Consider the following 23,856-nt stretch of genomic DNA (forward strand, 5'->3'; position numbering starts at 1 on the left):
TATACAGGATGGTGTGGAATTGTTTTCTGTGGCCCCAGACAGTAGGACCAGAACCAGTGGGTTGAAATTAAATCAAAAGAGTTTCCGGCTCAACAACAGGAAGAACTTCCTGATTGTTAGAGCAGTTCCTCAGTGAAATAGGCTTCCTCAGGAGGAGGTGGGCTCTCCTTCCTTGGAGATTTTTAAACAGAGGCTAGATGGCCATCTGACAGCAATGAGCATCCTGTGAATTTTGGGGGAGGGATTTGTGAGTTTTCTGCATTGTGCAGGGGGTTGGACTAGATGACCCTGGAGGTCCCTTCCAACTCTATGGTTCTATGAATGCCAGGGGACCATCCCAGTGGTGAATTCTATATGATGTATGCACACTTGTGCTGCTGTATGGAAGTAAACTATGTTGAACACTGTGGGACTAAGCTTGCATGGGGAACAAATTCCACAGGAACAGTTGTGTTTGAGTCCAGTAGCACCTTAGTGATCAAGGAGAGTTTCACTGTGTAAGTGTTCAAGAGTCAAAGTACTCTTTGACAGACATGAGTAGAGTAGACCACAGGAGCATCCATGTTGGTCCATTGCAATAAAAAGAAACAGAGGACTAGAGGCTGCTTCATCAGATGCTTGGGGGTGGAGCCTGGGAAGGATAGAGTTTGGGTAGGGGAAGGACCTTGGTAGGGTATAATGCCACAAAGTCTATGCTCCAGAGTGGCCATTTCCTCCATGGGCGCTTGAACTCCAATCTGGAGACAAGTTGTAATGCCAGGAGATCTTCAGGCTCCATCTGGAGGTTGGCAACCCTCCCTTATCTGTGGTTTAATTTTTCAAGGCATGCTTGCAGTTGCGACACACATTTTGGGAGTCATTGTAATAAGCCCTTTTGAACTTGGTGAACTGTACTTCCAAATGAACAGGCATGAAACATGAAAGCTCCTCATTCCACTTCCACCGCCTCTCTGTTCCTGCAGAGGCTTTTGTCTTTGAAAATCTAGTTTCTTATGCAAGAATATAAATGAAAACATCTAGAAAGAAATTGTTCTAACACCTGATACATAATGAAGAGCACTACAAGTAAATAGTAATACTGCATGTGAATATGGGGCATGAAATGCTTACTTTGTTCAACAGGCTTTACTTCTGTGTATCCTTCTCCTAAGGCAACAATCCAATGACACCTGCTGGAAGAATTCACTTTAGACTCAGTGGCATTTATTTCGGAGTAATCATTCGGGAAGTGAATATTCTTCTGAGTATTTCAATTTAGGAGAAGAAAAATAGGCCCTGTAGTTTCCTGGACATTTGTACAGCTCCTAGCACAGTGGGCTGGACCTTTGGGTTGCATGCTAAAAACTCTTCTAATAATATAATGAAGTCAATATTTCTGCTATTGAGCGAAAAAAGGACAGCAGTTGCCAAGTTTTATACATGCTTATTAGTCTTGCTTGTTTTGCAAATGCAATTAATTAAATCCCTTAAATAAGTGCATAGATGAAGAAAGGGGGGATGTGTTGAGTGTGAAAAGGAGCAAATAAAAACAAAGGGAAAACATACTGAAGCCACCAAGTTCAGATGCATCGTGGCATTAGAACTTCCATAAAGTTCAGAAGTTTTGGATTTCTCTGTTTTGGGACTGCCCATTAAATAATCCTAAAAGACAACAGTTCCAGACTTCATAAAGAAGCTGACTATGATGGGGGAAGGGAGGTGGATTGGCCCGAAACCTGCAGGCCAGATCCAATCTCTAATTAGAACCTTTTGTCTAAAGTCTTTTCTAAGGCATTCCGTGTCTGTTTAATATTTAACATATGGGGGGGGGGAGTTGAACAGACTTTTGTGGGTGTGCCGGTTATATTACAATCAGATATAGTTTAGTTAAAATGCAGAATAAAAAGAAAAGGAAACGGCCAATTTTCTTCTAACATGAGACTTTAAAGAAGAAAAGGCACGCGGGGGGGGGGGGGCGGAGGTAGACCGCAAAATGATTTCACAGTCTTGCACTACTAAAGTTGACCAATTTTTCCCTCCAAAAGAGCAATACAGCAGTAGCAGCTTTGCATTGTATGAGAAAATAAAAGGAAGAGAGTTCAAACAGCAATTGATCTTTATCTCATGGGGGGAGGGAGGGGCGGGGGGAGAGGAGGAATCGTTTGCAAAGAAAGGGCTGAGTTGATTGAGCAAAGAAAGGGTTAAAGGCAGGGAGTGCAGCTGGCATAACCGTGAAGGGGAGTCGAAAGAAGGAGGCAATGTTGCCTGTCCCTTTAAGGTTCCTGCAGTACTAAGAGAATTGCAGGGATAATACGATTGGGGCGGCAGGATCACTTACTTCTGACGTTCCAAAGCCTGGGGGAGTTGGCTAGATTGTTTCCCTTTGATAAGGTCCTGGCAACTTAGTAGCAACTCACGAGGCAAAAAAAAAAAAAACCCAGCTTCCACCCCCAACAACAACTGAGTCGTAAAGCTTTAGCTTAAAGCATACACACGTATAGATATATTTTAAAAATTCCGCGAAGGGAGAGAAAAGGAATAATTAGCCTTTAAACTCGTGTTATATTGGCGGCTCGGCTAACATAGCCCTAGTAAAAACTGTGCCTTTTATTTTGCTTTTAAGGGGGAAGGTGTTGCAGAAAAGACTCTTATCTCCCTTACAGGACCGTTCTCTCGGTTGTTCACTTTGATGTGCACAGTTAAACCCACAGCTCAGTGTTTGTTGGAATAGCCCGGAGGACATTTGGTGCATGGAATGACTGCTTGAAACAGGACCTGAGCTGAAAGAAGGGGGGTGGGTGGGGGGTCAGGAGAAGTGGGGGAGGGATCAGGTCTTTTGATTTTTTCCCTCTTTGGTTAAAGAAGAAGGGGGCAGTGAAGGAAGGGGAGAATCACTCAGAACTCCCTCTTCACTGATATATTTCGTGCAATGTCTTAATCTCCCACCCTACTCCCCCCTTCTTTTTAACTATCGCATGCTATGGCGAAGCAAGAGAGGAGTTGGAAGATGAAAATATAAGTGGGCAAATCGGTGCAACGTTGCGGATTACTTTTGTCCCTTCGGTAGGAAAGGTCTAAGGGAGGTGGATTGGATCGGGGGGCTGTTTAAGGAAGTGCCGTGCGCCCGATTTGTGGAGGGGGGCCGAAAAAAATCCACCCAAGCTGCTGGATCGATGGTAAGTTGCAAAAAAAAAAAAAAGTCTGTGATCCGAGCGCAACCTCTCCTCTTTCCTCTTCCCCCTCCCCGCTCCCGGGTTGCTTTGATGTGCCCTCGGCTGGGGCTTTGAAGTTGTTGAGGAAAGCTATTTATGTGTTAGTTATGAGCGGGCACAGGCTGGGAAGAAGATAGAGCCGCGGTTTGTATTATTAATAATAATAGTTACGGCCACGACAACAACGCCGAGGTATTGAGAGGGGGCGATCTGGCGACAGGGTAGGTTCCTCTACAGCCCCTTCCCCCCCCCCTCCCCAAACCACTCGCCCCGGTAAAGTGAGGAGGGATCCCCCCCAGTCGTTTTGTATTTGTAAAGCCTGTGTGGCGGTGGCAGGGAGTTACAGATGCATTTTTGTTTGTAGGTAGGAAGTCGCGAGGATGCGATATCTCTCCCCCCCCCCCCCCCCACTTCGATCAGCAGACGCCTGTGAACTCTAAAGAGGGATTGCATACCTCTTTAAGGGTCAGTTGCTACACAGGATCCACAGAAAGCAACTGGTTTAGGACTTCTCCCCCCACCCCCCATTCCTCCTCTTCGTTCTTGAGATCTCTGGTCCCCCCCCCCCCCTTCAGTCAGTCGCCATTTCTGAACGTGTTTCCTTTAATACTTCTCCGCCCCCCCCCCCCCGAAAAAAAAAGCATTAGGTTTTGACAACCTGGTGCTTCAAGGACTATAGTTTATTTTCTTCTTTATTAATTTGATTTCTTTTTTAAGGCCCTCTGACCTGGCTTCTCTTTCTCTGGGGGTTTTGCTTGCCGTAAGGTTGGGGGCAGAGAGTGACCGGTTTGGAATGTCTGCTCCAGCCTCAGGTGCTCTCCAGGAAAGGAGGAGCACCCCCCCCCCCGCCTTTGAAATCCCAACTCTTGACAGATTTGGGGGTTAGGGGAGATCATAGTGATGTTTTTTAAAAGTGTGTGAATTTGTATCGGGGATCGTATGTGAGGTGTTAGGATGGGTGGAGGAAACTGGAAACTGGCTTGCTCTTCTAATTTAGTTTTGAACTCTTCACATGTTTAGTAAACTACCTTTTTAGTGGATGGATGCTGGTTTGTTTTTTGGTGTTTTTTTTTTTTTTTACTGAAATGCCAATGTTTAGAAAGCTAATTTTCCAGTGTGCAGCTTTGAGAAGGGTACTGGGAAGAACCACAAAACTTCCTCTCAAAGATCTTGCTTGCTTCACCTTGATGCCAGGACCTAACAGTGTAAAAGTAGCATGAAGAGATGCAACCGTGGAAGGGAAAAATTGCCAGTCAATTGCTTCCAGTATTTTTACTATGGATGTCTCCTAACATAAATTGTATCCCTTAACCAAGTCCATGACATCTGTTTGAAGGCTGAAAGTTCAGTAAAAAGACAGACCAACCCTGTGGTCAAGATTTCTCTTAAACAGTTTCTCAATGCACAGTTATAAAGGAGCATCCAGCCTTGTACATAGAAGAGTTTCTGGTGATCATAATCTAAATGTTTAAGGAGTTGAAGGGTTGGGGGGGGGGAATGAAAACCAGATGCTGAGGAAAGCACATTTTGTTCTTTGCCTTGAGTTATCTACAAAAGGGAGGGAGGGATGCAAAAAAAAAATTGGAAGGAATTTTTGGTGCAGAATGGGTTTAGCAACATAAGGGATTCAACATTGTTCCTGGGACTTCTCAGATGTTATCATTAGTAGGAGGGGAAGTTTGAAGAGGGATTTTTCCCTCTGAATGTTTTGATTTTATAGGCAGTGCAATTATTAAGAATGCATTTTTTATGTTTCCAATCCCCCCTTCCCCTTTACTCTCTCCACACCAAAGTTAAAAGTGTGCCTAAGAGTTCACTCTTCCTCTTTGAAACACCTATCTGATACTTTCAATTAGCACTGCAGATAGCTTGGGGTTGCCTCTTTATTTCAATGTGAAGAGTTGAAAAGCCTGTTTATTTTTTGTCTTTGAAGTTGGGTGGATCTGGTTTTGATTAGATCAATACTCTTCCCCCCCCCTTTTTTTTTCCAAGAGAGAAGAGTCAGAGGATCCCCTGCTGACTTGAGAAAGAAAAGCGAGAGGCAGGCAGATTACTGAGGAACTTGAAAAGAAAAGGCCTCACCAGAAAGAACTCCAGGAACCATGAGCAGTGCAGCATTGCTGACTCACCTTCCAGACCCCAGCAGCAGCTTCAGAGAGGATGCCCCTCGCCCCCCTGTACCAGGGGAAGAAGGAGACACACCATGTCACCTGCCTGCCAGCTTATTTGTCCTGAAAAATCAAACCTTCAAGGCCATGTCAGTTTCCTCCACACCAAGGAGGAATCAGGATGGTCTTGGGGAGCCAGAAGGCAGTGCATCTCCAGACTCCCCTCTTGCACGATGGACCAAATCCTTACATTCTTTACTGGGAGATCAAGATGGTGCCTATCTCTTTCGGACTTTCCTGGAAAGGGAGAAATGCGTGGATACTTTAGACTTCTGGTTTGCCTGCAATGGCTTCAGGCAGATGGACCTTAATGATACCAAAACTTTACGAGTAGCCAAAGCTATATACAAAAGGTACATTGAGAACAACAGCATTGTCTCCAAACAACTCAAGCCTGCCACAAAGACCTACATAAGGGATACTATCAAGAAGCAGCAGATAGATTCTATGATGTTTGATCAAGCGCAGACTGAGATTCAGACTGTGATGGAGGAAAATGCTTACCAGATGTTCTTAACTTCTGATGTATACCTCGAATATGTAAGGAGTGGGGGAGAAAATCCTGCTTATGTCAACAGCAAAGGACTGGGGAGCTTACAAGTGGACTGTGGTTATCTCCCTACCTTGAATGAAGAAGAGGAATGGAGCTGTGCAGATTTTAAAGACAAACTTTTGCCATCTGTAATTGGGCTGTCCAGTAAGATGCTGAGGGCTACAGCAAGCATCCGAGCTACGGAAACTATGGAGAATGGGTTCAGGTAAGTTATCTAGTCGTGGAATGGCTTTTGGATTTGATCACTTCTAAGGCTTACAAAGTAGATATCTGTGCACATTGTGAGTAGATCTGGCAAAGAAATTTATGAACCTTAAAAAAAAACAACACTGGTGTTTTATCTCTGGTTTGAGGAAAAGGCTGTGTTTCCTCCTGTTAAAGGAAGAGGTACATTGTGGTTTTTAAGACCCACCAGTTCTTAAAGCTCTTTTAGACATCAAAAAAGAACTTCAAAGGGACTCTTGTTCTTTAAGACATGTGTTAATTGTTACCACTTTAAACCACATTAAGAGGGACTGGGAAGAGCACCATCTAGGCATGCAAATGAGTAATGAAATACTAGTTTGCCAACTTCATCCCCAGTCAGTGTTGAAATAATGTGGATTACATGTAGAAAATGGGAAACAATTATGCAATGTGGGAACAGGAGACTCCATGCTGTGGAAACCTGTGTGATTTAAGGAAGCACTATGTATGGCATGCAGGTTTTGTTAGGGGGCATTCTGTAACTGCTTGGTACTCCTGCCTTTAAGTTGCAGGCAAAAGATAGTGGCAGGGGTAGTTGTCATGTATATGTGTGTGTTCCCAATTCAGACTCTAAGAGAAGGTGGTTCTGTGCACATACATGCTTGGATGCTCCCAAGCCCTTTTCTTGTACAGATTGACAAAAGTGAGCAAAATGGGTGCATCACAAAATGCCAACATAATATTCTCTCCATCTTCGCATAATCTGCTGACACCTTATTCTTTATCCCCCACCCCATTTCCCCTTAATGAAGAACCTGCTGTCCCTCTCTGTTGTGTGTATTCTGTCTTGCTTTAGGAATTTCTCAATCTGGTAAGTGTTTGACATCTGGTTTGCAGGAATTTCTGTGAGTGTTTCTGTGATTAATGGACATCACAGTGCTTCAGGCATCTCTGCTGTTTTCAACTTGTTTCAATGATGGCCCGCCTCTAAGAGGAGGGTTCTTGTATTGCATCTGATGTGTTTCTTGTATGCCCTTCAGAGGAGCAGCAGTGCTTTTGGTCTCTTCCAGTGGTGGAGCTGGGGAAACAGCTGGTTTTGATTTGGCTCTCACTCACACCAGTGCAAATCTGGAGGGGCTCCAGACATCTTTAAGGAACTTCTTCCAGTTGTTACCTGTGCAAATGATACCATTTGGTTTCATGATGATACCTAATGGTTTCATTTCTGTAGTGGGACGTGCTCAATAAAGGATCTTCTATCTTAATAATTTTGTTAAGCAAAGGCAAGTTACTGTATTTGTAGCCCTAAAAGTACTTTTTCAAAATGGACCTCCACTATTGTGACCTGTTCTTGCTGCATATCTGACAGCTGTATCCCACTGTTCTGAAGGATTTAAACAGTATTCCAATTCTATCCCCCCCTCCCCATGATAATGCAGGAGGTAGCAGTGGAACTTACAGTTTTAATACAACCTACTGCCTGAGAGCATGGGTTTCAGGGTTTTGCCCACTTTTCTGTTTCTAAAGTAGAACTTAAGAGATATACTCTTTTAGTGGTTAAAGATGCTTCACTTGACTCTGTAGACATCTACCCAGTGCACTCTTTTGATCAGCAATATCAATGGCCCTTTAATGATGATCATGTCCAAAACTTCCATATGAAGCAAATATGTGGCTTACCTCACACTATTTTCCAAAGAGCTGATTTTTTGCTTTGATCCTCCCTGCGCATACTGTATTTATTGGCAAAAAGAGCTGGACTTAAACATGCAGCTCAATTCTATTTGTGCCCTCATTGGGTAGTCAGTACATCTCAATCTCAGTCCCTCAACTAGAAAATGGGAATGTCTCCCAAGGGTGGGAGTAGGTATGCACTCAGTAACAACTGTTAAGTCCTTTGTCAGTTAGAAGTGCTATATACACTAGTAGTAGTAACTTGTGGTCCAAGAAATTATAATGTTGCCCAAAGGCACTAGCTGAGAAGCCATTTTCAACTTTGCTTTTCCTTCCCCTTCAATATTTTTAGCCTGAGGGTGAATTAATATTATGCTGCCCATGCCCAGTCTAGATGATGACATACCAAATGCCTTTCCCCTTGACTAGTGCGCCCCCCCCCCCCCGCATTTGAATGTACAAGTACTAAGACAGAGGTCTATCCAACGTGTCAACTTCTCAGAGGACTTTTTCACAGCTGATGTAATGACCCCTAGAATTTTCAGAGCAAGAGATGTTCCGAGGTGGGTTGCCATTGCCTGCCTTTGCGTAGCGACCCTGGTATTCCTTTATCGGTGTGTAACATGGTTAAAATGTTCATGTGTTTAGGGCTCCTGAGACAAGACAAAGACTTCACCCTTGGCTTAGATAACTGTCCTCCTCTCTCAGGCTTACTTTATTAAGCCACGTAATAATTATTTCTGTGGAGTGAAGCTATGCATTTGACTTTTGAGGTACCTGAAGTGGAACTGGAAGGAAGTCTGTTGACATTGAATTCTGAATTGATCACACACAAGTTTATGTGTGCAGGGGCAGCCTTATAACATAATAGGCAGGCAGATGGACCTCTAAATAAGTTCTGTCTAGCAGATGGACCTCTACTAGCTTAAAGTGGAGTTGTTGAAATCAAGTTCCTTTAATGCAGTTGTGGTGGACAGAACTTAGGGAGAACCTTCTAGCCTCTTTGAAGAGTAGTGGGACGCAAGCCATCTCTTTGCTTCTAAATATGGTCAGCATAAAAGATCTAGCAATACTTTTGAACCAAAGGTCTGCACTAAGTTAGTTGCTTAAAATTCAGCTGTAGTTTCCTTAACCAAAGTATGAATTTCTGGAATAGGCTGAAATAGAGTTTCTGGTAGTTTTTTGAACAACTTGTTTCACCTCTCCCCCCCCCCCCAAACAGTGGAGCAAGACTGTGTTGGCTATTGGGCAGTCTCCATGATTCTGGTTGTCAAAGACTGCTTGCTCTTCTTTTTGTGAGAAGGCCTGTTGATGGAGAAGCTGAGAAATAGATTCTTTGCTTGTGCTCTGTTCTAAAAGACACCCTGAATGGATTATTTTATCTCCCTCTGTGATACAGAACTACTATCTAACATAGCACATTAAAGTAGATACTGGCTACTTAACCACAACGTCAGAAGCACAAGACACTTTTCCTTGAAGCTGGGGAGGGGTTGTGGCTCAGTGCATCTACTTGGCATGCAGAAACCTTGATGGACCAATGATCTGATTCAGTGTAATGTAGTTTCATTTGCTGATGTGAGAACAACCATTGCCTGATAGCTGAAAACACATCATATTGATCCTGAAGACATGTTGTTGTTTTGGATCTGTGCATGAGAAATGTACATCAGAGACCACTGTGTTGCACAGGAATTTAAACTCCTTGAAAGCAAACTTGATAGAATATGGCTACAATTAAATTGTAGTGTGGTCAACATTTTTTTTAAAGTAACTTTATGAAAACATCCCTAATTGGTTTACTTAATGTATATGGAGGGTTTCTATACAGATCTCTCTTAACAAGGCAAACTTAGGGTTTTCTCTCCCCCATTTGGTGCCATAATGATAGGCAAATATCTATCTCCACCCACTTGGTCAAAGTTCTGAAAATCTTATTTTTCTCTGTGATACTTTGAGTTTGAGTTTTTAGGTGGACTGATTTTGAGGTTTGTTTTAAATGCGTTGAACTTGGGTTGAACAAAGTCTTACCCAAAACAAACCTGAGGAAATGAAGGCTCTAAATGGCCTCCCCAACAGCTACCGAAGGACTTCTCCTTCTACTCCCATAGGGATGCAGTGTAAGCATAACAAAACAGTTATTGTTGCCTTGGTATGAGAAAGGCTGGAGTTTTGCATGCGCTTTAAAAGGAAGGCTTGTCGGAGCCACTTAATGAGCAGGGCTGGTTCTGTACAGATGGTGAGCATCTTGAAACCAGATACTTTACAACAATAAGCCTAATGGGCCTGGGTTTTGTTAAAGCAGGACATGAAACAGTTTCAAGGAGAGTCATAAAAAGAAGAGTTCAGTCTTCCCTTCTCCCACACCCCAAACACTAACAGTGGCCTAAAGAATGTCATTGGGACTTTGCAAACATGCATGCCTCATCAGGAAGGTCAGAATCTCTAGCTTAGGTACAAAATTTAGATCCTTCCCCACCCCCCTTTCTTTCCTAGTAGTATAACTATGCTTTCAATTGGAAACATGTGGGGCTGATCTATCTTTCAGATCTGAGTTCTTTCTTTCCTTACTCTTTGCTATCTCCAGCCCCCCTTCAGATGTCTTGATCTTCCTACTGAAATATCTTTGTGTGCTTTGGAAAAGAATGTGATCCCAGCTGTGCTTAAATACCTGATTCTTTTGCAGCATGGCCTCCTGCAAAGGTCAGTTTGAGACGGAGGCCTAGAACTTCAGTCATGCTGTTTGCAGTCATAACTTGAAGAGCGGGGCTGTCTGTGTGTCTCTCCTTCCATCTCTCACTCCCTGCTCAACCCTTTTCTTTGCTTAAGCCTTTGCAAGGACTCATGTTTTCTCCCTTGCCCATGAAACAGAGGAATGCAACACAGCAGGGGAGTAAGGGGAGGGTGGGAGGACTTGCTTGAGAGAAAGCTGAGTAAAGACTGCTGAAGAGGTCGAAAGTGGGTAACCAGGGCAAACAGAGACAAAGACTAGAATACCGGTGGAAGGGGAAGGCCTGCTTTTCATAAAGACAGTCGAGCTGCTCACTTAAATCGAGCTTTACCTCCTCCAACTGGCTTGTGTTTTTACGGCTCTCTTTAATGGTTTGTCCTTAAACAAAAAAACTTCATAAAAGATGATGCCTCCCAAGTTGCTTGCAAGTGACTCTTTAATTTTACCTCAGTGTCTCCATTAAAATTGAACTTCACAGTCTTGGTTGGTCAGGGTTGCCAACTCTACATTTGTTTAAAATTAGGGATGTGGCTTGGCTCTGGGGTGTCTGTCCTGTGAAATGTTGTGGAAGTGTATGTGTTCAAAAAGAAGATGTGTTTTCCTGATGAGAAGCATTAGACGGCCATAGCTTGTGTTCTGTGCGTGTTGTGTTGTGTGTTTGTGCATTGAAAGATGATGCTGTGTGAAAATGAGAGCTTTTAATATTTTCAGCAGCAAGCACTTATCACAGTTCTGCAGCAGACATTCATGCTTTGAACCTCATTTTGGGCTTGGGGTATAGTTACTGAATAGAGATTACAGAGTTTCAACTTTGTTTTGTGCTGCCATATTGGAGTCACATAAGCAAAGGAGGAATAGATGACAAGGGTTGCTCTTTGCTTGCCTGACTTAATGGAAATACAAATCTGAAAGTTTATTTTGTAGTGTACTTGAGAACATGTTTTGAGGGGCATGACTTCTGAATTGGTCCAGAGAAGATTTATCCTGTTGGCACCAATGGACATAATGGGTTACACTTTTGTTTGTTTTGCAACAATCCCTTAAGATAATGTCTGTCAATCAGCTTTGAGATGTGGTAAACTCTCCAAGGAGTCACATTCTTTTGTCACTTTGATGTGCTTGGTGGTAGAAAGTGCCATCAAATCACAGCTGACTTATAGACAACCCCATAGGGTTTTCAAGGCAAGAAATGAACAGAAGTAGTTTGCAATTGCCCTCCTCTGCATAGAAACCCTTGACTTCCTTGGTGGTCTCTCATCCAAATACTAACCAGAACTTAGCTCTAGAGATCTGACAAGATTGGGCTAGCCTGGGCCATCCATGTCAGGGCATGCTTAGAACCTCTTAAATCCAGACCCGAATGTAATGCTAAAATATGATCTATAACATTTCTCCTAATCACTTAAGTGGAGGGATTGGGTTAACCCTCGTTCATGCAAGAGACCTATAAGGCCTAAGGCCACTGGTTGCATTCATGGTGGAGATGTGAATCTGGGGCATTCATAGCTCATTGTCAGCCAGCTGAGCTTTTTTATTTCCCTGTAGAAGAACAGAAGCATATGTACATATGAAGGATTAAATGGGAAGTAGAACCTTGGGATGAAAGAGAAAGACACTAATTTAATTAGAAAAGATAAAATAATGGAGCAAGTTGGTAAGGAAATCTAGGGAGTTTCTTTCTTTGAGATCTGGTTGAAATTAAATCAAAAGAGTTTTTGGCTCAACATTAGGAAGAACTTCCTGACTGTTAGAGCGGTTCCTCAGTGGAACAGGCTTCCTCAGGAGGTGGTGGGCTCTCCTTCCTTGGAGGTTTTTAAACAGAGGCTATTGTCTGACAGTGTGTCTGACAGCAATGAGGATCCTGTGAATTTAGGGGGAGGTATTTGTGAGTTTCCTGCATTGTGCAGGGGGTTGGACTAGATGACCCAGGAGGTCCCTTCCAACTCTATGATTCTGTGAATGTTGTGTAAACCTGTTGTGGTATGTTTCAGGCATATACTGTTTTATCACATAGAAACGGAGACCTGTGATGTGAAGCATTAATGACATTTATATCCTAAATGAAGTTCTTCTAAAAATGTACCCGTTTTCCAAAGCAGTTGACTTATTTTGGTTAAAATAGAAAATGTTCTCAGCAAGTCCACGTGTGAACACCAAAAACTTTAAAGATGTTGATATTGGACTTGCATTGCATGACAGCTTTCTCTGTGACACACTGAGACCTGTGTAGTCGTTGAGACCCATATGGAGAGTAAGCTTGTGAAAAAATACAGTGTGTATCTCCTTCTACCCATGTGCCAAAGCCTTATCCTTTTAAAGGCTTATTTTGATCCCTGGTGGTGAATGTGCATGCAGGATCTGTGGTGCCTCTGCATGCTGGATCTGCTCTCAAGCTTACTTTCTGTGTGGGTCTTACCGTGAGGCAATTGCAAAAAACTCAGTACTGGGGAGAAAGGAGAATGTTCCAAATCAGTCCTAAACTGTGGAATGGTTGATTACTTTAAAGTATTAACATAGGATTGTAGAGATAGCTCATGAAATTATTTGGAATGAGCAGTGTACAGAAGACTTGATTCTAGACACATGCCTCTGAGATAGTTCTGTAGTAATTGATATGGCAAATTTCTAAGAATTTGGACTGTTACTCATTTGGTCTCGTTTGTGTGCTTTTTGTTAGCTCATTACATTTTGGTCTTTCAATGTGTCTGTTTCCTGATTTCAGAGAGAAACTGGGTTCTCAACTTTTTTGTGTCCATAGGTCTTTCAAGAGGAATGATCCTGTCAACCCTTACCATGTCAACTCTGGCTATGTCTTTGCTCCAACCACTAGTGCAAACGATAGTGAAATATCTAGTGATGCTTTGACTGATGATTCCATGTCAATGACCGACAGCAGTGTGTAAGTATCTCCTTAAAGAATTTGAGGAAAATATGTTGGTATAAACACACATATATTTTAAAATAATACCTGACTACTTGTGGTGTAATTAGAGGCCAATTAAAATGTTGAACTCTGGTCACACTCCTGATAGACTCTTAACAACCATGTGAGGTACCATGGAGAGTGGTCAGGATCACAGCAGGGTTTGCTGTTTGTTTAATGGTAGGTTTGGCTTCCCCCGTTTCCATGACTTCACTTGAGAGTCAAATGGGAATTCCTGTAAACAGGCCTGTTCTTCCAGTAAGACTAGAAATCTACCTTGTAACTCATGGAATGTATCCACAATCTCATCCCCATATCTACAATCTCAATCTTGCCCTGGCCTTTGTTTTTGAGTCTAGGTGTATTATCTCATTAACAGTCATAAAAAAAAAGAGATTGCTTCCTCTAGGAAGTGTTTTCTAAGGTTACTGGTAAATTTACCTATTGTTGACCTGAAGAACTAGCAGCCTCTCATGTCAGATTTAGCTGGGTTTCTTCTACAAGGATTACAAATATTTTGTGGCTCTCTGGAAGAAGAATAGTGAGGCAGAATGAACTTGTCAAGCAATTCTGGTCTTTTATATATGGGAATTAATCTTAACCAGCCCTAGACAAACTTTGTGTAACCCCTGGCAAATAGTGCCTCCATCACTTTTGCCTTCTTGCTCCCTCTTCCCATTTCCTCTATTTCTGTCCAGTTTGCTTCCGCCTTCCTTAGTGACAGAAAATTGAGGCTATTTGGGAATGAAGCACTCTGGGAGAGAGTTCCCTATTTTAACACAGATTTTTGTGGAAAGTTGCTTAGTTCATATAACTTAGGACCTTCTCCACATTAGTTCTACTTTTAGTTCTGTCTTTCAGTGTACTGAATTTTACTTTGATTTTTATTTGAATTTTATCACTACACTACTTTTGAGTGTGAGGATCTAGCAGTCTGAACAGACATCACTGAATAATACATCCTGAAGTCTCTGGGTGCAAACTTTCAGTGATTCCTCTCCTCTTTTTGTGTGGATTTCTTTTTTAGTTGGCATTATGGAAAAGCAAATCCCACCTGCCCCCCTCCCCTCCTTACCTTCTTATTGAACAATATTGGCCTTAAATAAAAGAGCTGCATCACGATTTTATTTCTCATTGCTAGCTGTGGTTTGTATGTGATCATGTGTCAACAGAGCATTCATTGGGTTAGTCATTTCTGGACCAATGTTGGGTCACTTGGGACTTGCAGAGCTGGGATTATACCTTCTCTTCACAGCAATGCCAATTGTAGGGCCTTATATAGATGAGAGCACTGAGTGAAAAATAAAGTGCATGGTGGATGAAAGGCTTAACTGAATCGCTTTCAGCCTATTGTTAGTCTAGGGGAGCTTAGAGGGGATAAGAGGGTGGCAGGCTGCTTTGAAATTTACTTGAACAAGTGAATAGGAGCTCCCCATAAAGCCATGCATGAAAGGAGCCTGGCTGTTTTTTCCTGCCATAACAATAGGTGGTACAGGCTGTGAGAAGCAGAGGGAAACTTGCCTGATTAAACTGCTGGGAGCTTCAAGATATAGGGAGGGGTGGGGGTGGGTGGGAAGGGGGACATGGATTTTAATAGGACCGCAACAGTGTTATGGCTTCAGAGAGCAACCCTAAGAAATTTAACCATTTCCTGGTGTAAATGGATCCTGAACTCCCCATCCTCCTTCCTTTGAAATGTTTGCATTTCCCTGCAGTCCAGAAGAAAGCTAACTTAAAGACTATTTAGGACTAGAAGTTTGCATGTGTGTGTATGTGTGAAAGAGAGAGAGACCCTCTCCTCTTTTTGGAGCTATATAGCTAAATACCACACGCTCTTAAACCAGTGCATACTAATATACTTGAACAGCTGTTGTCCATTGCAGTGACACCAGCACATGTGCCAAAGTTGTTTTTATGTTTTGAATTTCCTTCCCCGCTAAGGGCGCATAGAAGGGAAACTTGAGAAAAAGGCATTGTTTGTCCTGTGGGTGGGCAGAAGAGTGGAATCAGCTGGTGCCAACTTTGATGCAAGAGCCATTGGTGTTGTGGTCCTTTTTTGCAGTGTGTGCATGTAAATAGTTCAGCTCTGAAAGTCTAGAATGGTTTTTGTGGTGCAGGACAAAGTGTCTCAAATGGTCATCAAAACCAGGTGTGTCCAGGGTTGTATGTTGTTATGTGTCTGGAAAACTAGTGCAGTTATTTTCTTTCTGAATTTATGTTTAATCCCAAGAATTTTGGGGGTGTCTAATCTCTCTTTTTTGGTGTTGGCCACAAAAGCATTAGGCAAATTTACATTTCTATTTCTTGATTGATTTTATTATTTGGTTATATCTTATTTATGGATTTACTTTGGACACAGGGGAATACTGCTGAGCGAACTTCAAATATTACTTTATCTTACAAACCAGGCTTTTGATGTTGGTGAGATCAGAGGCTCGTTTTCAGAGCCATTGCCAAATGAAGATGGGAGTGAATGCATATGTGCTGGAGTCTGATATTTCAAAAGAAGCACTGAAACTACATTCAGGTTAGGTCAGGCACATCTAAGTCAAAAGGCTAAGATAATTGGCTCAGCTTAAATAGCAGCTGACTGGAAGGAAGACTTCAAAACTAGTGTTTCCCCAGAAACAGATTGGCTAGGTACCAGACTGGTTAGCAAAAAATGTTTATAATTAAACCATGCTATTCAGTGCTTAAAACTTTGCAGTCTTCCTTCAGCCTAGAGTTGGATTTAAATCTTTCTCTCACACATGTATTGCACCACATCACACCACACCAGAGAATTTAGTGCTGGAGAAAAGAAAGGATTACATGGTCAGAAACTGTAATACTGAGATTATCCCTATGTCATATATTGTGCATCAGCTGTGGATAATTGGTTTTTAATATTTTCATTGTTTCTCTAGGTACATTTGATAGCATCCTGCCACTGTTTGTTTTATGATACTCCTTGCTAATTGTGTCAGATTTGTGTTCCACCCTTTTTCTAAGGGGGATATAGATGGGGCAACAGTAGTTTAACCTTACTTGAAACCAGGGAGGTAGATCAATGTAAAGGAGAGTGAGAATTAATCCAGGGCCACAAATTGAATTTTGTGGTTGGATGGGAATCTGAACCCAGGACCTTCTCAGCCCTTCATCCACTTTCCTTTCCTATTTCTTCTCTTCTCTATTTCTCTTTTTTTTAATGAGGCAAGCTCATGATTGCTTCGGTTCTTCAGATGGGAAATTGAAAGCAACATAAAGTTGCTGTTAATCTAGCATTCCAACCAGAAATAAAAACCCAATATTCTCTCCGAATCCTGTTTAGGCTGCAGTCCACTTTCCTGGATGTAAGGCCCATGGGCTTGACATGCTTAGGATTGATCTGTTCTCTCGTTGGTTTTAAAATTCCTGACCCCAGCTTCTTGTCTTGCCTTAATTAGTGTGCTGTGAGTTCTTATTTTCTACCCAAAGTTCTCTTATTTTAAAATATTCTGCGCTCAGAATTTGGAAAGCACTCTCAAATCCCTCATTAGGAAGCTTCATTTGGTTTCTCAGGGTTGTTAACTAATGCCACCCTCCTATTGAAATGAGGTCCACTAGTCTTTTTTGTTTAATTTTAATTAACATCTTCTTCCAAGATAGCTGCTGTTTAAGTGATCCAATTAAAAGGACACCCTCATTTATTCAAATTACTGGGGTAGGGAGTATTCAAAACATTTGGGATGATCGGAGGGCTCAATGAATGGGAGAGCGATGTGGCATGGATCTGCAGGGGCTGAGCTGCCATTTGGACTGGACTTTCTCTGAATTCGCATTACCAAGATTCCATTAGAGGGTTTTCTTGTGCTGCTCCTTGTCATAAGCAAAACACTTGCCAAATGAGACAAAATAAAGCAAAGTAAGCAAATAGCCAATTATTCTAGACCAGGCTCTTGATTTCCTCCTTCCTGCTCTTGACAACTTTCACATGTATCTGGAAAATGATTTGAAAACCTCTAGTAGAAGGAAGGGCAATAAATTTCCTTGCCCTTCATGGCTAATTGGCCTCTTGCCAGGTCTGCACTCTATTGAATATGCCTAATATAGTCAGTGGCTTGTCTAACCTTGCACTGTCCACCTAAATTGGCAGCTCTCCATGGCTACACTGAAAGAGTTTTCCCTAGCTTTGCTGTTTGGGATCTTCTAACTGGACCTGCCAAAGTTTTGAAACCTTCATATGTGCAAGCCGTGCTCTGTATCAATGAGGTATGGGCCCTCCTTATGGCCCCTGACATTCATCGCTTAAGCCATGCCTTTCTTCTTGATACCATGCCCATAGCTTTAAAAAAAAAGTTCCATCCTGCAAATTTGCTTGCGTCAATCTTGCATTATTGTTTGGGTATCTCTTTCACACAACCCTCTATTTTCTTCCTCTTTCTCAAGCTTTAGCCATAGATTTGCTTTTTTTTTGTCTGTGTCTTGAACTGTCATGTCTGGCTCTGCATACACCGGCCTTGCATATACTTTTTTTACACAGTGGACAGTGTTTGATCATGGCATATGTAATTTAATTTAAACAGGAAGCAACTAGTAAAGCGAATCTTTTCCTTTAGTTCATTAGTTAATGTATATGTGCTGCTCTTTCTTCCAGAATCCAAAGACACTAAGATACTTATGCCTTCAAAGAGGCACACTTCTCATCCTCCCCCCTCAAGTAATTACAATTCAGTTTGAGATTTAAAAAGCCAAAAGCAAACTGTATCTCTTGTATTTCTGTGTTGCTCACTGGGAGTTTAAGGATTCCCCCATTATCCCTCAAGAGTTAAGTTTAATTAATGTTCTGCCTACACAAGAGAACTTTTGAGTGGCAAGCCCAAAGTGTATCACAAGTAAAGAATTGTAGGTATCATATCTGCAGAGCAAATAGTTTGAGCAAGAGCAACAAGCCACACTTTGCAAGGATGGCCAAAGAGAATCTTTGGGTCAAAAGATGTCCTCTCCTTGCTCTCTCAGTGGTGATCAATCAGATTCTTATATGTAAGCAAAGGTCTTCTCTCAAAGAATTCTGAGTGCAGTTCATGCCTTCCAGCAGAGCATCTCTAGTTCTGCTAGGCTCTGATGACCTGGGGGAAATGGGAAGGAAGTCCAGTCCTCCCTGCTCAGACTTGCTGATGGCCTTATACCTTGTTTTATCCAGCTCTTGAAGGCTTGAGGCAGGTGAAATTGCACAAATACAAAAAAATGCTTCAAATATTACCCTAGTTTACTACAAATACCAGTCAAAATTGTAAAGCTTCACTTGCACAAAGCTTGATTGAAAAGTTCTGGTTTGGTCAAGCTCCAATTTGCTGCAGTGTCTGAACGCAAAAGTCTCTGCAAATGGCACAGGTGTTTTGTACAAAGTCAGACCATTTGTCTGTACTGATTGACAGCCACTCTGCAAGGTCTTGCTGAGAGGTGTCTTAACTGAGCCTTTTACTTGCAGATGCAAGGAATTGAACCTGGGACCTCTGCATGCAAAGGAGATAATCTACCAATGAGTCACTATCCTGCTTTGAGATTGCTTAGTCCCACAAACTGGGATTCTGAAGCTTGATTTAATAACCCAGTGTAAACTCCTAGTTTTGGGACAGTAAATTCCAATTTGCTTCCATTCAGATGCCATGAAAAACTGAAGCTTGATCAAATCAGGAAATTTTTAATCAAGCACCTTGTGGGGAAGTGGAAAGAGAAAGGTGAGGAAGTGTGCAACATGCTGTGTTCATGCCCATTCTCCCTAATTGCATCTTGTTATAATGTCTGAGTACAGCCATACAGCAGTTTAGAGAAGATGGAATATAGCCAGTTCAAATATTGATCTGTTGATTTTCCACATCCCCACCCCAGTTGCTATGTTCAGAATTCGTTGAAGATTCCAGACTTCATAGAATCCCATGTAATGACTTTCCTCTAGTGTTTTGTTGCTTCTTTGGAAGAGGGAAAAGGAGGAGACTCAGCGAAACAATCTTTTTTTTTGCTTGCGTAGCATTCTAGATAGAATTCTGAGAGTCCGGAAAGCAATGCCACATTAAAAAAAACCCAGAGCCGCAATAAGTCGGTGAACAAGCCTCAAGTCCATGTTTGAGTGGGTGAATGAGCAATGATTAGGGGGATATATATATATTTTTTTTCATTGCCCTTGTCACCCAGCAAACCCACAACTGGTGATTTGGACAGATCATGCAGCTTTGATGTAGCACTCTTACCCTTTTTGCTGCTTGAAAAACCTCCAGTTCCTCGTTGGACAGGCACTCATATCTATTGGGAACAAATGTTTTGTCCATGAGAAATGGTGCCTCTCCTGGCAGGGGGTATCAAAATAAATTAAATATATGCAAATACAAATTGTCCATTGGGAAATGGGTGTGTCTGTGCTAGACTATCTAGTTAGGTTACCTAAACATGACAGTGACCAGCTGGTATCAAACACTAAGGGGGGGGACAGGACAAAAACCAACTATTGATTTGAGGAATAGTTGTTGTTCATAATTTCAAGCTGGGGGAGCTTTAATCAAAATGTCACAATCCTTATAATTTTGAGTAAAATCTTCCCTAATTCACTAATTCAGTAAGAACAAGTGGTGGACCCAGAAGGACTTGCGGTGGGGGGAGCAGAATCTCATTTCTCTCCACTACTATTTCCTCTTTTCCTGAAAGCCCCCACAGCCCCACCCTTTTCCTTTCTTCTCACCAGCCCACCTATCTCTTTCTTCATCTTCCCTTGTCTTCAGTTTTCCCTCCTTTATTAGTCCCTGGCAGCCTCTTCTCAGGAAGACTGTGGTCTAGTTATACCATGTTGGTGGCAGGTGGTACAATACGCAACCTGAAAGGACTTGTGAGGACCATCTCGCTTCCCCCTTTATCCTCCTCCCCCCCAATACTATTCCCTCTTTGCATCCTTCTAGGAGCTCCCATATTCTCACCTTTCCTCACTACCTTCTGTCCTTCACCCATTAGCCTACCTTTTATCTGCCTCCCCATCTTCAGCTGTATTTATTATTACATCAGCTGTATCTCACCTTTCTCAACAATGGGGACCCAAAGCAGCTTACATCATTCTCCTCACCTCCTTACATCAGTCTCCTCACCTCCATTTTATCCTCACAACAACTCTGTGAGGTAGGTTAGGCTGAATACATATCACTGACTCAAAGTCACTTACTTTGCTTCTGCAGCATAGTAGGGTTTGAACCTGGGTCTCCCAGATCTGAGTCTGAGCCTCTAACCACTACACCACACTGGGATTTGTGGGGTGGCTGCTGTTGAGCAGTAACAAGCATCTGGGCCTGGGTGAGTCATGCAAGTTGGTTGGTATCAAGTCACATGGTGGTTCCTGATAGATCTGGGCCCAGTGAGTCCAACCTCAAAGGCCAAAGCAGCTTTGAAAAGGGTCTTGCACCCTCCCCCCCCCCACCTTTTTCTAACAGAATGGAACGCTGGCACTATTGTAGTTGCCTAGCAACAGCCACTGAGGACATCCCTTTCTTAAATCTAAAACACTACTTTTATCATTTGAGTTTTAAAAACCCCTCCAAGTTTTTAAAAAAGATTTTAAATTTTTCTGCAAGCCTGAGGCATTTCAAGTTTTTTGAAAGATCCATCTTTTATGTTTATGGCTCCTGTCTCAGTCTTTAAGCATCCTCCGATTCAGCCAGGTTGGGTCTTAGAATATACAAAAGGAAACCAACAAGGATTTGTGGGAGGCATCTCATTTGCCCCTACCCCCCCACCCTGTTTCCTTTTCCTTTAAGCCCCATAGCCTCTCTCATTTTCCTGCTTCCTTCTCACCTTTCCACTGAAAAGCTGGCCTACATTTACTGCCCCCCCTGTCTTCAACTCCCCCCCACCACAGCCTCTCTGTTTCCCCCTTCCTTCTTTCCCTCCTCCCTCATATCCTCTCCTTCTGTTTTGCTCCTTTTCAGTCATTCACCAATCTACCTTTTTTTCTGCCTCCTACCTTCAGCTATATTATTTATTTATTTGTACCTTGCCTTTCTCCACAGTGGGGACCAAAGCAATTTACATTATTCTCCTCTCTTCAACTGTGTGAGGTGCATTAGGCTGAAAATATATAATTGGCCCAAAATCACTGAGTGGGCTTCCACAGTAATTCTCCCATACCCTGCTCTGAAGCTACACCACACTGGCTTTCATAAAGTAGCAAACAGCCGACTCTTAGTTTAGTCATGCAAGTCTGGTGGTATCAAGTAACCCAGCAGTTGCTGTCCAGTGGCAAGCTTTGCGCTGATGAGTCTTCCCTCAAAGGCCAAAGCAGCCCTAGAAAGGATCCTGCCCCTCCCCCTGCCTTTTAGTCACAGAAATAAAGCCTGCAATGCTGTGGTTGCCTAGCACTGCCCACTGAGGTAATCTGTTTCTTAAAGCTACAGGTGCTCCTTTTATCATTTGGGGAGGGGGGTATAAACCCCCCAATGTGGAGTGTTTTTTTTTTTTTTTTTAAAAAGATTTTGGATTTTCCTACAAACTGGATTTAAGTATCCTCAGATTTGGCCAACTTTGCCATTAGAATATACAAGGGTGTGTGTGTGAAACTTGGTGTGTGTGGGGGGGGGTTCCCATTCCCCCAACTTTGCTTCCTCCCCTCACCCCCTGCTTCTTTGTTACTCATTCTTTCTCCATTACATCACCACTTCTCTTATATTCTCTCCCATCTGACACTCTTTCTCTGTCTTTCTGCGTCTCTACCCCATCATTTTCTCTCTTTCTCTCCCAGCCACATCTGTGGGGGGGGGGACTTTCTGTCTTTCTTCCCTCCAACCCATCACTCTTTCTGCCTCCCTACCTCATCACTCTTCCTCTCTTTTTTGGCCTCCCACCCCATCACTCTTTCTCCTTCTGTCCCCAACCCATCACTTTCCTGCCTCCCCCCAAACTTGTTTCCTCCCCCATAGTGGTGGTGCTTCTGGCTGCCCACCTGCTTCCTCCCCCCCCCCCCAGCAATAGCAGCTGTTCTGGCCACTCACCTACTTTCTCCTCCCCACAACTGGCTGTCCACCTGCTTCCTCCCCTCATCTATGGCAGTGCTGTGGCAGCCCCCCTGCTTCCCCCTCCCCAGCAATGGTGGTGCTCCCAGCTGCCTGTCTGCTTACTTCCGCCCATTGCTCAGTGTGGTGTAGCTACAGGCCCCATCATTCATCTTGGAGCCCAGTCGCCATGGCGGCATTTCTGGCAGCCACTGAGTATCTCCCAGTGCCTGCCACCACTGTGCAACTCCTGGACTCTGCCACCAAGCCTGTTGCAGCTCCAATGACCACTGTAGAATCACCACGTATGCAACCACTCATTTTATATTGGGGGAAAATTAAGCCCCCCAATATGTTTTTGTTAAGATTTCAGATTTTTCTGCAAACCTGGGCAGTCTCCCAAGTGTGTAGAAAAATCAGTTTAGCACCAGTTATGGCCCTGATCTGTGGATTTAGATATGCACAGGTTGTGGGTGAGACTTCTGTATTAGATTATGATGATACTTTCTTGAGAAGCTTAGATCTGGTTTATTTTTAAAATACTTGTCCCCAGTGAGGATCTAAAGCATCATTACAACATCATTTACTTCCTCCATTTTCTTCTCACAGCAGCAAGCCTGTGAAATGGGTTAGACTGAAAAAAGTGATGTGCCCAAGGTCACCCAGTGACCTTCTGTGACCAGGTAGGGATTTGAACCTGGTTCTCCCAGATCTCAGTCGAGCATTCTTAACTGCGACATTGTGCTGGCTCTTTATATACAACTTGGCCTGTGCAGAAGCTTTCTTGTCCCTGTAACCTTTCTAAATGTACTTGTTCATGTTTTAAAGGCACTGGCCCATTCATGTGTTAGTACACCAGAGGCTCACAAATGTGGGGTCATTGAGTACTCGTTCTGATGTTAATACGTAACTGAGCAAAGCACACATGGTAAATACATTTAAATGTGACTGACTGTGTGTGCAGAAAGGTCATATATGGGTAAGAGGTTTCCATGTGGCCCATGTCATGTATACATCAGTCTTTAGAGAGGACCGAGAACATACAGAGAGCTCTCAGAGTTACTACAAGGGTCTGGTATGAAAGCTTTTGGTCTAGTATGAAAACTCTTTCAAGATTTATTTCTGCCCCTGTGAAAACAGCACAGCGTGTAATGTGTAGGACATCTAATTCCACAAGTAGCTCACAGACTGGACATGTGATGGGGGGGGGGGGCAGATGGCTGTTACTTTGACTTCCTATACTGCGGGGCCAGGTCTTCTCCTGTTTTTTTGTATCTTGCATTGGGCCTTGGACCAGTCATACACTGTCAGCTTAACCTACCTCATTGAGTTGTTCTAAGGATAAAATGGAGGAAATATGTAAGCCACTTTCTATTCCCATAAGGAATAAAGGCAGAGTAAATAAATAAAATGAATAAATTGTGTGTGTATATACGTCTTTCAGTA

The 23,856-nt window shown here is 42.8% G+C and overlaps 1 protein-coding gene across 1 annotated transcript in view; it reads left to right on the forward strand.

Moving 5' to 3' along the window:
- Positions 1 to 2,807: 2,807 nt before the first annotated feature.
- Positions 2,808 to 23,856, forward strand: part of AXIN2 (axin 2) — a 43,581-nt gene continuing 22,532 nt past the window's right edge. The window contains exons 1-3 of the mRNA XM_060252061.1: positions 2,808 to 3,155; positions 5,184 to 6,117; positions 13,262 to 13,402. Coding sequence (XP_060108044.1) covers positions 5,294 to 6,117; positions 13,262 to 13,402 — 965 coding nt within the window. The 5' untranslated portion in view covers positions 2,808 to 3,155; positions 5,184 to 5,293. The remainder of the gene's footprint in view (positions 3,156 to 5,183; positions 6,118 to 13,261; positions 13,403 to 23,856) is intronic.

Source organism: Heteronotia binoei, chromosome 13 (assembly GCF_032191835.1).
Source record: "Heteronotia binoei isolate CCM8104 ecotype False Entrance Well chromosome 13, APGP_CSIRO_Hbin_v1, whole genome shotgun sequence".
Taxonomy (NCBI): domain Eukaryota; kingdom Metazoa; phylum Chordata; class Lepidosauria; order Squamata; family Gekkonidae; genus Heteronotia; species Heteronotia binoei.